This window comes from Mastigoproctus giganteus, chromosome 11, assembly GCF_048544385.1.
Source record: "Mastigoproctus giganteus isolate SK-2022 chromosome 11, ASM4854438v1, whole genome shotgun sequence".
NCBI lineage: Eukaryota > Metazoa > Arthropoda > Arachnida > Uropygi > Thelyphonidae > Mastigoproctus > Mastigoproctus giganteus.
The window spans coordinates 118634312-118647789 of record NC_143585.1 but is presented as its reverse complement, the minus strand read 5'-3'; the positions used below and the strand labels follow the sequence as shown (position 1 = coordinate 118647789).

Genomic DNA, 13478 nt, shown 5'->3' with positions numbered 1-13478 from the left:
CACAGGTGATGGGTACAGCAGTTTTGCTAACAGGAGGCAAAATCAGGTAAGGAATTAGGGTTGAAATAGACACTCCTACCCTTGTATAACCTAATATACCAGAGTGTGGAAAAAAATTATGTGGAGGAAAGTAAAAAGTGTATGAATAAAGAATATAAAGTTAGTGCTCGGATTATTCAGGGGTGCAATTTCCTGTTCATGCTAATTACAGGCCCTGGACATTGGAGATATATGGATCTGTAAATGGTTGCATGTTTACCAATATTTTTAGTTGTTCGATTAATAAACTTAATATTAATTTATAATAATCTTTTACTTTAATATCATCTTGTAATTATCTTACAATTACAGTTTTATATATAATTATCTTAATATTATCCTATAATTATCTAACAATCATAGGTAACTGGCTGATATATGGGAAATGGTATCTCATCAGGATGCCATACCATTTGACTATTTCAGAATATTATATACTGAGATAGTCCATATATGCAGCCAATAAAGGTTCAATAGTTTCCTGTGTATATATCATTACTGAATTCTCATGGGTCACATGCACAGGTAACTCTGGTATCTACATTATGTTACCTTTAAATTACCTTTGTATTTATAATTATGTTACCACATACCTTTTCATTAACTCTAAAAATATCATGGAGATATTTTATGTAACCATGGTCAGTTAGCATTAAAATGTTAAGTAATTATGATACAATATATTAAGTTATGTTGCCTTTAAATTACCTTTAAATTTATAATTATGTTATGATGTATCATATATTAACTCTATATATATAACAAAATATGGTAGAAAACTTACTTTGGCTGCCTCAATAGCTTTTGGAGGAAGTAGGATCTCTGGATATACGTACATTGCACCTACAACTCTATTGCATTTCAGGCCTGATACACTGTTTAGCACTTCATAGCACACGTCTGCTCTCTCCTTTAGGGACTGAAGGATTGCTGTTTTCTCCTTTAAATAAAAAAATATAGAGAATGCATGTGTTGTGAACATCATTCGGTACTTGACAAATTTGGAGAATAACCAAGTTTTTGATAATTTAATTATGTTAACATTTATTAATATTAAGAGGAGGAAAGTCCTAATACGTAGATTCCAAGATCAAGCAGAAACATAATTGTGCATAAAAGTAACTTTTACAAAACAATGCCTTCTCATGTAACTTTTTTGAAAAATTCTTAAAAATATATATTTCACAACAGATCATCTCAAATTCTTGTTTATCCTCCAGCACAACCACCAAGTCAGAGGAGTTTATAATAAATCACAAATACAATAATTAAGCATATTTAGCAATCACGGGCTTGAACCATGGCCCATCAGAGAGTGGGTGCTACTGCACTGATGCCAATGACCACAGCTACGTCAGGCCTAAAATTTTCTGTTTATATCCCAAAATGAACATGGCTCAGGAGTTCACAAGATAGAGAAAATACAAGAAATTTAGTAATCATGAAAGCTCAAACCAGTCACTCAAATCACGTGTACTTATGTACCCTTGTGCCTGACTACGGTGGCCTTAAGTATTTTTATTAATAAAAAAAAAAAAAAAATACTCATTAGAGGCCTCTTCGGTTTTCAGAATCAAGAAAAAAAAAAAAAATGTGCATTTTGTAACCAGCTCTGACCAAAGCCATATTTACACTATCGGAATATCACCACCTGGAAAAAAAAATGAAAAGATGTCCAGAATGATACATGTAGGCTTAAAATTAAGGGAAACAAATGTACATTTTATTTACATATAATTAATTGCAGAATTCAAAACCCATTTTTATAAAAATCATCAATTAAAGGCTTTTGTTTTTTTTTCCCTTCCCTATGCAAGCCTGATACAGTACTCCTTTTTTAGTATTAAAAGAAACTATACACTTTGAACCACCTATGACTGCTGACAAATTTCCCCAGCTTTTGGGAATACAGTATACCCAGTGTTTTTAACCTACAAAATTATAGGGGTAGGTCTATATACCAAGTAAAAAAAGTTCATATAAATGTGTCAAGAAATTCATTCTGTTCAAATTACAGCCATTTATATGGGTTTAAAAAGTGAAATACATATTTCTTTTAATAATTTATTTTCAAACTCCTAAGAAGGCAAAACTGTATGCTTTGGCAGTTGAGTTACAATTTCAACAGACTGCCAAAGAATAATGTATGACCTACAAACTTCACTCATTTAAGCTTAATTTGACTTGTGTTCAACATGCAAGTAAAAACATTTTCTTTTGCATAATATTCATCTTGTTTAATTTAATGAACCAGATGATTTTAAACAGACATGCATTCAGGATTCTTCTTTGGGGGTTGAAGCAGCTGAATCCTGGCAATTCCCATGGATGCTTCCCTCCCTAGTTGTAAACTTAACTCATTAAAATCCTTAGTAATTATTTATTTTCTTTCCCAATAAACTTTAAAAGATAATAAGTCTTATTCCTCTTTATGTGTACTTTTCATTGTGTTTACTGCTATGGTTTTATGTGTTGGCACAAAAAAGTCATTTGGTCAGTTTGCTTTTTTGCAGGAAACAACAAACCTGAGTATCTGAAAGAAACCTGCCCAACCCTTGCATGAGAAACTCAGCCAAATTACAGAGACCTTAAAAATTCCTTGCATCACTGACAGGATTCGGACCTTTTTCACCCAGTGTGAGAGGACAGTGATTATAACCACTGTGCTAGCACAAGGGCATTTATTGATATGTACCCTTTATTGATGTCTTTTTTTTTGTGGTACAGATTATGCACATACATGAGTAGTAGTAGTTCAGCCTGTGTATTGTATAAAATCGATTATAAAGAAATGATATTGACAAGGATGTTCAAGGTAAGTAGTCAAAGTTTGCTGATGATTGAAGAGGAGAAGGGTGGTTAAAAATTCAAGCCAGGCCATGATGCTCTGGACAGGCTTAGATCGGTTGCATATACGGTCTGAAATGTGGCAACTAAAATGTAAGGTTTGAGGCAAAAAAGACTTAGGCATTACGATTCGATCTGGCACAAAATTTTCGATGCAATGTAAATTTTCGATGCAAGGTGGCTAGCAAAAGGAAGTTGTTATCCCTCTCTACAAGGTGATGGTTAGACAACACTTTAAATATTATATTCAGATCTAGAGGCTGCACATAAAAGCCATAAAACTTCTGGAGATGATCAGAGAATGGCAACCAGATTGGAGACAAGTGCAGTCTGCAAGGAGCAGCAGTGCGTAGCACGCGCTTCTTGATTAGACCGGGCTTCAATACGGAGGATGCGGAAAGGTCAGGCAATGACCACCGCATATCTGGAACAATATGGCCTTAGTTGCTAATGCTCCTAAAAACCAAATAAACAAACAAACAAACAAGCAGTCTGCAAAATGACAAGATGAGCGAGAAGGTGTGGGCTGCAAAGTTTGACAATAAGGAATATAAAGGGGAAATATAATTCATGTAATTGTAAATGCAAAAATTAATGTTTGTGCCTCACACACAAGGATGAGGCATGCACCAGGGGACACATGTATAACATATCAGAGAATAAAAGAAAGCTGTATCTCACGAGGTTCACCTACAGGCAGTGGGTTGTCAAACAATGAGTTGCCTCCCAACAGAGTGGAAGCAGTGAGTCTGACTAAGTTTAAAAAAGATTTGGATGATTACCCGAGGGAATGGGAACAGTATGAATATTCTGTTTTATTTTAATTATTATTTTATTCATTTATTCATTTTTGGCTGTTGCAGAAAAAGGTTGCATCATTCAGTGTTACTAATACTAAATAAGATAATAACATATTACAGTAAGAAAAAAATAAAAACAGTTTTCACTTACCTTTATAAAGAGCTCATATGAAGGTTCAGATGGCTGAGGGGGATTTGTTATGCAGTACGTTACCACCTGAAATGGAAAGTATAGGCAATTAGATAGGATTTGTCAGAAATCGGTTAGAAATATATATTTGGAGGTTTGGATATAGAGAAAAAACGTTTCTTCAATATAATTTGCTCATTACCTGTCAGTATACAGTGTCTGTAACTTAAATGCTTTCTATGCTGTTCTTCTGTTTTATTGATGAACAACCGGTGATTCCGGGAAACAAATTACGCAACCCTTGTTCAAGACAAGTAAAAGGTCAACATCCAAAAAAAAAAAAATCTAGTATAGCTATCAAAGTATATAGTACAGCTATCGAAATATATAGTATAGCTGTCTAGCATAGCTACGTAACCACTGTACCAGCCACAAAAGTGACCTAAGAATGAGATTTCTTGGTTTCTAATTGTTTTGTTACCCTTGTCAACTAAATAAGCACTTGACAACACCACTACATATTTCATATTAGGTTTACCCAAGAGAACAAACTCATCCACCCACGTGTATAATGTCCATAAATTGCATGCATTCTCTAGTCAATTTTGCTGAACAAAAAACTCAGTTTTTCACGGGGCACCTTGATATTCTTGCCCGAGACCAACTAACTCAGCCACAGTGTGAAAAAGCTCATAGGTTCCTCCATCATTGACAGGATTTGGCAATACCACAAGAAAAAGTTTATTTCTTTTAGTTTATTCTCAATGTCAACAAGTGGGAGAATATGCAGCTGCTTTAGCTGAGCGTATAGTAATAGTAATCGTAGCATGCGATGCAAAAAAGCAAGGGTATGAGCTTATGTAGCATCAGCCAAAAGGAAAAAAAAAAAAAAAAAAATTACAAAACAATTCCCTCTAAATGTTTGTCCAGTTCCCCCTTAAATTTATTTAACCTCAACTTCCACAATGACAGATGAAAGTTTGTTCCAGCAATTAACCACACGCTGGCTAAAGGCAAATTTCTGTACATCTATTCTATAGCTGTCTTTCCTCAATTTGAATTTATGTCCGCTTAGGTTTGTAATTTGAACAAGTGGAAGAATCCCATCAGAATTCTCCTTATACACCTCAATCAGATCACCTCACAGGTGCCTAGTCTCCAGCCGCTGCAATTTGCAGAACTTAAACCTTCCTTGATAAGAGGATCCCTTCATTCCCCTCACCAATCTTGTTGCCTTTCTCTGTACACGCTCAAGCAAATCTACATCCTTCCTAAAATGAGGCCTCCAGACCTGTACTGTACTGTACGCAGTACTCAAGGCATGGCCTGACCATTAACTTATACACAGGGACAATCACCTCCTTTTCCCTGCTAGAAAATTCCTGTATATTATTGACAAAACTCCATGATCTGCTCTGGCAGCCTGTCTGCATTACTCAGAAAACTTCATATCTGACTGCACAATTACTTCTGGGCCTTTTTCATTTTCTACCACCCTAAGTGTAGTACCACACAGTTGGTACGTTCCTCTGGGGTTACTTCTACCCATATGCAGTACTTTGCGTTTGTCAATGTTAAACTTCAGTTGCCACTTCTCAGCCCATTTTCCCAAATTTTCTAGATCCTGTTGCAGTAGCACACTGCCATTAATGTCATTAACAACCCTGCCAGCCTTTGTATCATCTGCAAACTTTGACACTTACCCTTACCCTTAATACCATTCTGCTCCAATCTGTACAGTAGTCTTCCATTATCTATATAATATTGGTGTAGATACACCATAGACAATCTTAAGAAACTACGAAGTAGTTGTTGTAGTAGGCATCATTTGCTCTGTTTCTCATATTGTGCTCTTCCTTCACGATAAGTTGCCACGATATTGCACTACCTCGAATAAGTAACACTTCACTAACAGAGAAGACTATGCAGATAATAAACTCTTAACTCTTAACGTGTTATGCCTTGTGCATGTAGTTATTTTTAAATATTGTCATATAGACCTTTTGGCATCTCTCATACTGTGTGATTATCTTCACAACTGGGTCATCATGTTTGCAATACCACGGTACCTGCCCATCCACTGATGATAGGTCAATAGCCTTGAAACGGTGCCGTCTGGGTGGTGGTACTCACTGAGAATAAGTAATAATAGTCTTCTCTATTAGTGAAGCGTTACTTATTCGAGGTAGTGCAATATCATGGCAACTCATCGTGAAGGAAGAGCACAATATGAGAAACAGAGCAAATGATGCCTACTACAACAACTACTTTGCAGTTTCTTAAGAGTTGTCTATGGTGTATCTACACCGATATTATATATATAATAAACTCTTAACGTATTATGCCTTGTGCATTTAGTTATTTTTAAGTAGTCTTCCATGCGCAACAGTGTCAAAAGCTTTCCTAATATCCAAGTATATGATATTAAAATTATTTTTTGCATCCAGTTCCTTTGTAACCACATCATAATATCCAATCAAATTTGTCAGACAAGATTTTCCCACAACAAACCTATGCTGTGTATGAATTATTGCTGCAGTCTTGTCTAGATGATCCTGCAATGCATCTTTAACCAATGACTCCATTATTTTACCTGGAATTGAAGTTAAACTAACTGGTCTGTAATTACTCGTGTCACCCTTCGATCACCCCTTTGTGAATTGGGGAGACATTTGCAATCTCCAGTCCATGGGGACCTCCCCTAAGTCCAAGGATGCTCTCATAATCATGGCTAAGGGTTTGCTTACTTCCTTTGCTGCCTCCTTTAATATAAGGAGGCAGCAAAGCCTCCTTATCTTCAACAATTTCTCCTCCACTTTGCTCTCAGTTATGACAAAATCATTAAGCGCCCTGCTACAATTTGATAACCTTCTGGTATTTTCAATCCTTAATAAATCGTGTGTGAATGTAGATGCAAAATGCTCATTCAGTTTGTTTGCTATTCGAGCAGGATCATCAACAGTCGAACCATTGATATCAAGTGGACCAATCTGATTCATTCCCTTCCTTTTAGAGTTTATATAAGTAAAGAAATCCTTGCTGTTTTTCTTAGCATCCTTTGCCAAAGATTTCTCGTAATCTGCCCTTGCCTGCCTAACCTTCTTTGTGACATGATTTCAGATTAGCTTATATCTGCCATAGGCTTCTGTGTCGCCTGATAATTTATATGCATCGCATGCATTTTTCTTCTCTTCCACAAGTCTCATTAGTTCATTTGACAACCATTTAGGCCTAAACCTTGAACAGTTTCTTAATAGGTATGAAACATTTAGCAGCTTCCACGATTAATTCCTTGAATGCTTCCCACTTAGAATTTGCTGTTGGTAACAATGTTAGTTGATCCCACTGTACAGAATTTAAAAACTGTCTGAGACCACTGTAGTTATCTTTACAGAAGCAAAAGCCCTTTCTTTTACCCCTGATGGTAATTATATCTTTCCACATCAGTACACTGTGATCACTGCCACCTAGTCGTTCCTTTATCTGCAAATTCTTAATACACGAATGATCACTGCTGATAACCGGATCAAGAGTGTTACCCTCTCTGGTTGCCTCTCGAACATGCTGCTGCAGAAAACAATCCTCCAATAAATCCACAAAAGTCTTACTAGTGTGCAAGTGACCAATCCACAAGTTTCAGTCAATATCTGGGAAGTTAAAATCCCCATTATAAGACATTCTGATTTACTAGCCTACTATTTCTCTGTACAATTGTTCATTGTACTCATTTGAGTCATTAAGCCTATAACACACTCCTCTTATTTTTGCTTTCGCAGTGTTTATGTCACACCAAATTGACTCAACAGTGCACTTTCCATCTATATCAACTGGATGCACTTCTTTTGATTTTATGTTTTTTTTAATTAACAGCATAACCCCTCCTCCCTTCCTATCCTTTCTGTACACATTGTACTCCCCAAATTCCAATTCTGCATTCCTAATATCTGTGTGACACCACATCTCCGATATCCCAACAATATCTGCCTCTGATGTCTTGACCAACACTTCAAATTCATCAAATTTATTTACTATACTTCTAGCATTGGCATACATGCACCTATTCTTATTTACCCTAACACATCCCATATACCCACATGTTTCACGATGACTGCCATCAGCCCCTGAAACCGCCAGCATCCCTCGCTCCAGTCCTCTGCTGCCTAACATGCACTGCCCCTGTATGTTAGGCCATACTGATTTTTTAATTTTGTTGTGTGTACACTCCTAAGTGTGAACTACAACAATTTTGTTGTGAGCTGATGGTGAATTAAAACAGCATTCTAATTGTTTTTTCAAAGTTTCAGTTGCAATGCCGAGAAGATATTGATGTATATCTATAAACTGTGCATATTTTATGATTGGTTTTCCTGTTTTTGCTGGATGGAAACCCGAATTAAAGAAAAGAAATCTTGACACCCTGAGACTAACTTAACTTAGTGACCATGTTAAAAAAAATTCCCCTCCGTCTCAATGCGATTTGAACCCAGTTCTTTTCCACATGATGAAGGCCAGCAGTATTAACTATTGCATTAATTGCAAGGACACTGCTAGGCAGCAGGATAATTTCAACAGGTGTGTTGATAAGTGCAGTGCACATTGCCTAAGGTGATAATGACTTCTCAGTGATTGTTTGTTAATGATTAGCTTTGAAGATGGTCGTATTAAATTTAAGTTCTATACAATGATTGATATTTTTAAAACTTGAGATGACACTAACAATCCATCTGGATCCAAATCCAAAAATCCAAAATGAAAACTTAGTTTGCTGCTGCTATGCAAAATGCATTAAGTACCCACAGAGCCTACAACAGAGTTTTTAGTGAAGTTAGAAGAAAATTATTATGCATGATTTTCTATTTTACTGGAGACGTTCCAAGTGATTGAATGGTCAAAAAATATATGGACTGGTCTTCTTTTCATCGATAATTTACATTTTGTCACATGAATCAAGCAAAAATGTAAAATAAATTATTCCTCTATATCATGGAAAGTATGCAAACGAGTACTACTGGTTCAGAGTTGCAATGGAGGAAGGTGTTATCCTATATGCATATAGTGTTACTGGTCAAGTAACACTGGGATTTCTCCCAACTTCATGCTATATGCTTATACTTTAGTGTTACAGGTCAAGCAGCACCGGAGATTCCCCCAACTCCATGTTTGTATAACTCTGTGTCACAGTACAAATTCTGTAAACACCATACATAGTGTGAGTTTTGGTGATGGTCTGCATAGTGTGGTTTGTTTGTTATTTGGTTTTTAGGAGCATTAGCAACTAAGGCCATATTGCTCCGGGATATGCGGTGGTCATTCCCTGACCTTTCCGCATCCTCTGTATTTGGTGGTGACGGGCTCAAACCCCGGTTTAATCAAGAAGCGTGTGCTATGCACTGCTGCTCGTTCCCACCTGGCTACGGAGGCGCCCATAGTGTGGTGTTGGTCCGTTGTTCCTCTGGCATTTAGCCCTAGGGCCCCTAGTGGGACACCACATTGTCTGTCCACTGCCATGAGGAGACAGCTGTATGATAGGGAGTATGTATATGGTTTGGCAGGGACGAACCCTGGTCTGCACCTCAGCTTGCCAGGAAGGAGCCTTCCCCCCCACAAAAAAATGGAAATTTTTTTTTGTGTTGGGGAAAGAAAGGGAAAGCAAAGATAAAAAGAGGTGGATGAAAGGAAGACTTCTCCCCAGAAATTAGATGCTACAGGGATAGAGGGGCACCCCTGTGGAGGAGCTGTTAAGAGTAATAAAAGGTTGGTGGTGGTAGGGTCTACTAGGCAAAGAAGTTGGGATGAGAGGCAGGGGAGGAGAAGCAGGAATTGTAGGGAAGAAAAGTCATAGGACCAAGGCACCTTATGTGGGAAGAGAAGAACAGCACAAGAGCTAATCGAAGAAAAAAAATAGCGTAAAATATTTAATCACTTAAGTTTTAAGTGAATTTAATTTTATTATTAATAAATAAAGGTACTTTTACTGAGCAGTTTTAAATCAAAACCTGTAAATAAAACTAAGATTTTCTTAGGATTTTACCGATGGGAGTAAAAATTACTCCATGCTACTAGTAACACAAAACAAGCTAAGGCAGTTTACAAGACTTTTCTGTCATAGAATATCAAGAAAAGCAGCAAGGATTTCTTTACTTACATTAACAGTGAAAGGATGGGGTGAATCGCATTGGTTCACTTGATGTCAATGATTTAACTGTTGATCCTGCTCAGGTTGCCAACAAACTGAACAGCTATTTTGCATCTACATTCACGCTTGAGGAGTTCTTTAGGGAGGGGAATGGCAGAAGTTCATCAAAATTTAATGGGGAACTAAATGAGTTTGTGATAACTAAGAGAAAAGTGGAAGAGAAATTATTGGAGAACATAAAAAAGGCATCTGATGTGGATGGGACCTAACAAACTTTATTAAGGAAGGCAGCCAAAGTAGTAAGCAAACCTTTAGCCATGATTATGAGAGCATACTTGGATTCAGGGGAGGTTCCTGAGGACTGGAGATATGTGAATGTATGCCGAATTCGTGAACAAGGAGCAAAGAGTGACACGAATAATTACAGACCTGTTAGCTTGACTTCTGTTCTGAGGAAAATAATGGAGTCACTGGTTAAAGAAGTAATGCAGGATCATCTAGAAAGGAGTCACAGCATGGATTAGTTAAGGGACAATCCTGTCTGATCACTCTGATTGGATTTTATGATACAGTAATAAAGGAACTGGATACAAAAAGTAATTTTGACATTGTATACTTAGTTTTCAGAAACGTTTTTGATAGCGTTGCACATAAAAGACTGCTATACAAATTGAAGCAGTGTGGCATTAAGGGCAAGTTACTACTATGATTAAAGTGGTGGTTGAGTGAAAGAAGACAGAGAGTGATTATCAATGGGCACTGTTCTTCTTTAACTAATGTTATTGAGCAAAGTCTCCCAGGGTTCAGTGGGCTCACTGTCATTTTCTATATGGGCTTATTATTATTTTCTATATTTACTAATGATACTGATGAAAGCATATCAGGCTTAATGTCTAAGCTTGCAGATGATACAAAGGTTGATACAGTGATTAATCACAGTAATCAGGGTATGTCACTGCAACAAGTATAGAGAAATCAGGCAGATGTGCTGAGACGTGGCAACTGAAGTGTAATATCAACAAATGTGTGAATGTAAAGTACTTCAGAAGGGGCACAGTAATCGCAGATTAATGTACCGATATGGTACTGCACTCAGGGAAGTGAAGAATGAAAAAGTCCTGGAAGTAATTGTGCAATCAGATATGAAGTTCTCTGAGCAGTGCAGACATGCCATCGACAGGACAGCTCATGGGGTTTTGTCAATGATATACAGAAATTTTGCTAGCAGAGATAAGGAAGTGATTAACCCATTGTATAAGGCAATGGTCAGGCCACATCTTGAGTACTGAATACGGGTCTTGAGGCCTCATTTTAGGAAGGGTATGGATCTGTTGTAATGGATGTAGACCTGCAAGGTCTGATTGAAATGTTTAAGGCCTTGAATAGATTGAGTTAGCTCAGTGCTGATATAATCCTTCCCCTTTCTCAGATCACCAAGAAAGAGAAGAATGATGATATCTGGCTCAGGACCCTGAGTGTGGGTCCTGACCATCTGGCTCAGGACCCTCAGGCCTATACTCATCAGATGTGAGCCACTGGTTTAATTTGTCCATTTAAAAGCAGTATCATTCTAATTATTAAAATAAAAGAAGTTCATGAAACATTGGTAAAAGTTTTATAAATCTGGTGTCTCTATTACGTACCTGGCCAAGCAGAGTTGGACAGAGTTTATTTGATAGACATTTCATCAACATCTCTCTAACATTTGGATCAAGATTTATAATTTCACAGTAACCACTTCTAGCTCCACACCTAAAAGTAAAGATGAAAATCATTATAAACAATCTCAAATTTCTATCCTCAGCATTGTTTACCTTACCTCAATTTTCAAACATATATCAATATAACGACTGTTTAACGGGCCTTAAACGGCATATGGTGATAGCATTCCTACTACCATAGGATGCCATAGTAAAATAGCAAGAGGTACTGCAAATTTCTGAAGAATGATCTGAAGTTAGCATCAGAAGAAAAGAACACAGAATGCTGACCAAGAGACCAGGTTTGCAACATGACAATGCACTGTCTCATTCTTCATATGTCATAGTATCTGTTTAATGGAAGGTGTACTTTGCACTAAGGGCAGCGGTGAGCTGTAGTGGGCTCGCGAGAGCCCATTGTTGAGACGATCATTTATTTTACAAACGAAATCCTGAATGCAATTATCGAGTATACAGAGCCGAAACTATGGTGGGGTGAGCTGGCCCCATTCCCAGCATTTTAATGGTGCAATTGATCAGTTTATGTATTTTAAAATTGTTTCATTTCTGATTTAATTACAGTCAGACCTCTGTTTAACGAACTTCTTTATAGCGAATTTTTTGAATCCCCTTGCATTTAAATAATTACATTTAAAATAGTTAACTGTAATTACATTTAAAATAGTTTCCATTGAACAAAGAAAATTTCCATGTAACGAACGGATTAGTAGAGACAACCTTATATGCATTGTTTAGGCAATTTAGGTAATTAGAAAGTGCAAATTAAGGGTGAAAAGGATTACCGTTTCACAATGTTAGTGGTATCCGTAAAACCTCTGCAGTCACATACCGAGAAGTCGCGCTAGTCAATATGCTTTCCATAGCCAGTCAGAGGATTAAGAAGATTCTCAACATGGCTTATACTCTGTGGTCAACCTGTGTTGTGATTCCCCTTTACTCCGACAAACGGGCATATGTTTTTCGGAGAAGTGAGTGATCCATGCCTTCCAGTAAATTTCTCCTGTCTATGTTTACATGGTCACAGTAGCTGAATATCCGTGTGATTCCAACATTTTGCACCATATTCAAAGAACTAGTGAGAGTAGCAATGTAGAGGGGGAAGGACTCAGGCAACTAAGATATATATATATAAACTTTACGAAGATGAAATGTTGGCAGATTTTGAAACTTTGTCGACCCTTTCACTGTGTAGAAAATGTTCTAAAATATAATGGCATACAGGCAATAATTAAATAAAAAAAAACTGTATTACCAATCTCCAAAAAACTAGTGCGAATTAAGGATGATTGCTAAAGAACTTGATGTGGAAACTATAAAGATCGGTCATGTGTTCGGGGTCATGATGAGCAGCTTGTAGCTTGCGGACGGCAATTGTAGGTTGAAGGAATTATTTTGCTTTGTGCAAACATTTTGAATCAGAAGTTAAATATTCCAGATTATTAAACGACTTTTAAATTTGGAATATCTTAACCATTCAGCACTTATGATCGACATCTTGCAGGAGCTCTCTTACCGTTCAGAAGCTTTTCAGAATGACAATCGTAAAGCATATAAATTAATTATTCGAACTATCAATGCTATTGCTAATTTGAAAAATTCTGAAGGAAATTATGAAGCTAAAATTGAGAGCATGTTGAAGTGGAAAGAAGTTAAAGGAATCAAAATCGAAAGTAAAAAAAATTACCTCGCAACAAGTTATTAAATGCATTGTTTTATCCTTAAAGGATAAGTTATTAATGCAGCAGGGTGATTTTTAATTAAATAAAGAAAATAACGATACCATTGAAAGAAATTTTAAACATATG

General features: G+C 36.8%; 1 protein-coding gene across 3 annotated transcripts in view; it reads right to left on the bottom strand.

The window, feature by feature from the left end:
* LOC150078379 (alanine aminotransferase 2-like) overlaps positions 1-13478 on the bottom strand; it is a 107204-nt gene that overhangs the window by 34330 nt on the left and 59396 nt on the right. For all 3 annotated transcript variants that reach the window (XM_090385398.1, XM_090385397.1, XM_090385399.1), the window contains 3 exons: positions 11596-11704; positions 3838-3903; positions 824-979 (listed from right to left, as the gene is read on the bottom strand). In XM_090385398.1, coding sequence (XP_090241524.1) covers positions 824-979; positions 3838-3903; positions 11596-11704 — 331 coding nt within the window. The remainder of the gene's footprint in view (positions 1-823; positions 980-3837; positions 3904-11595; positions 11705-13478) is intronic.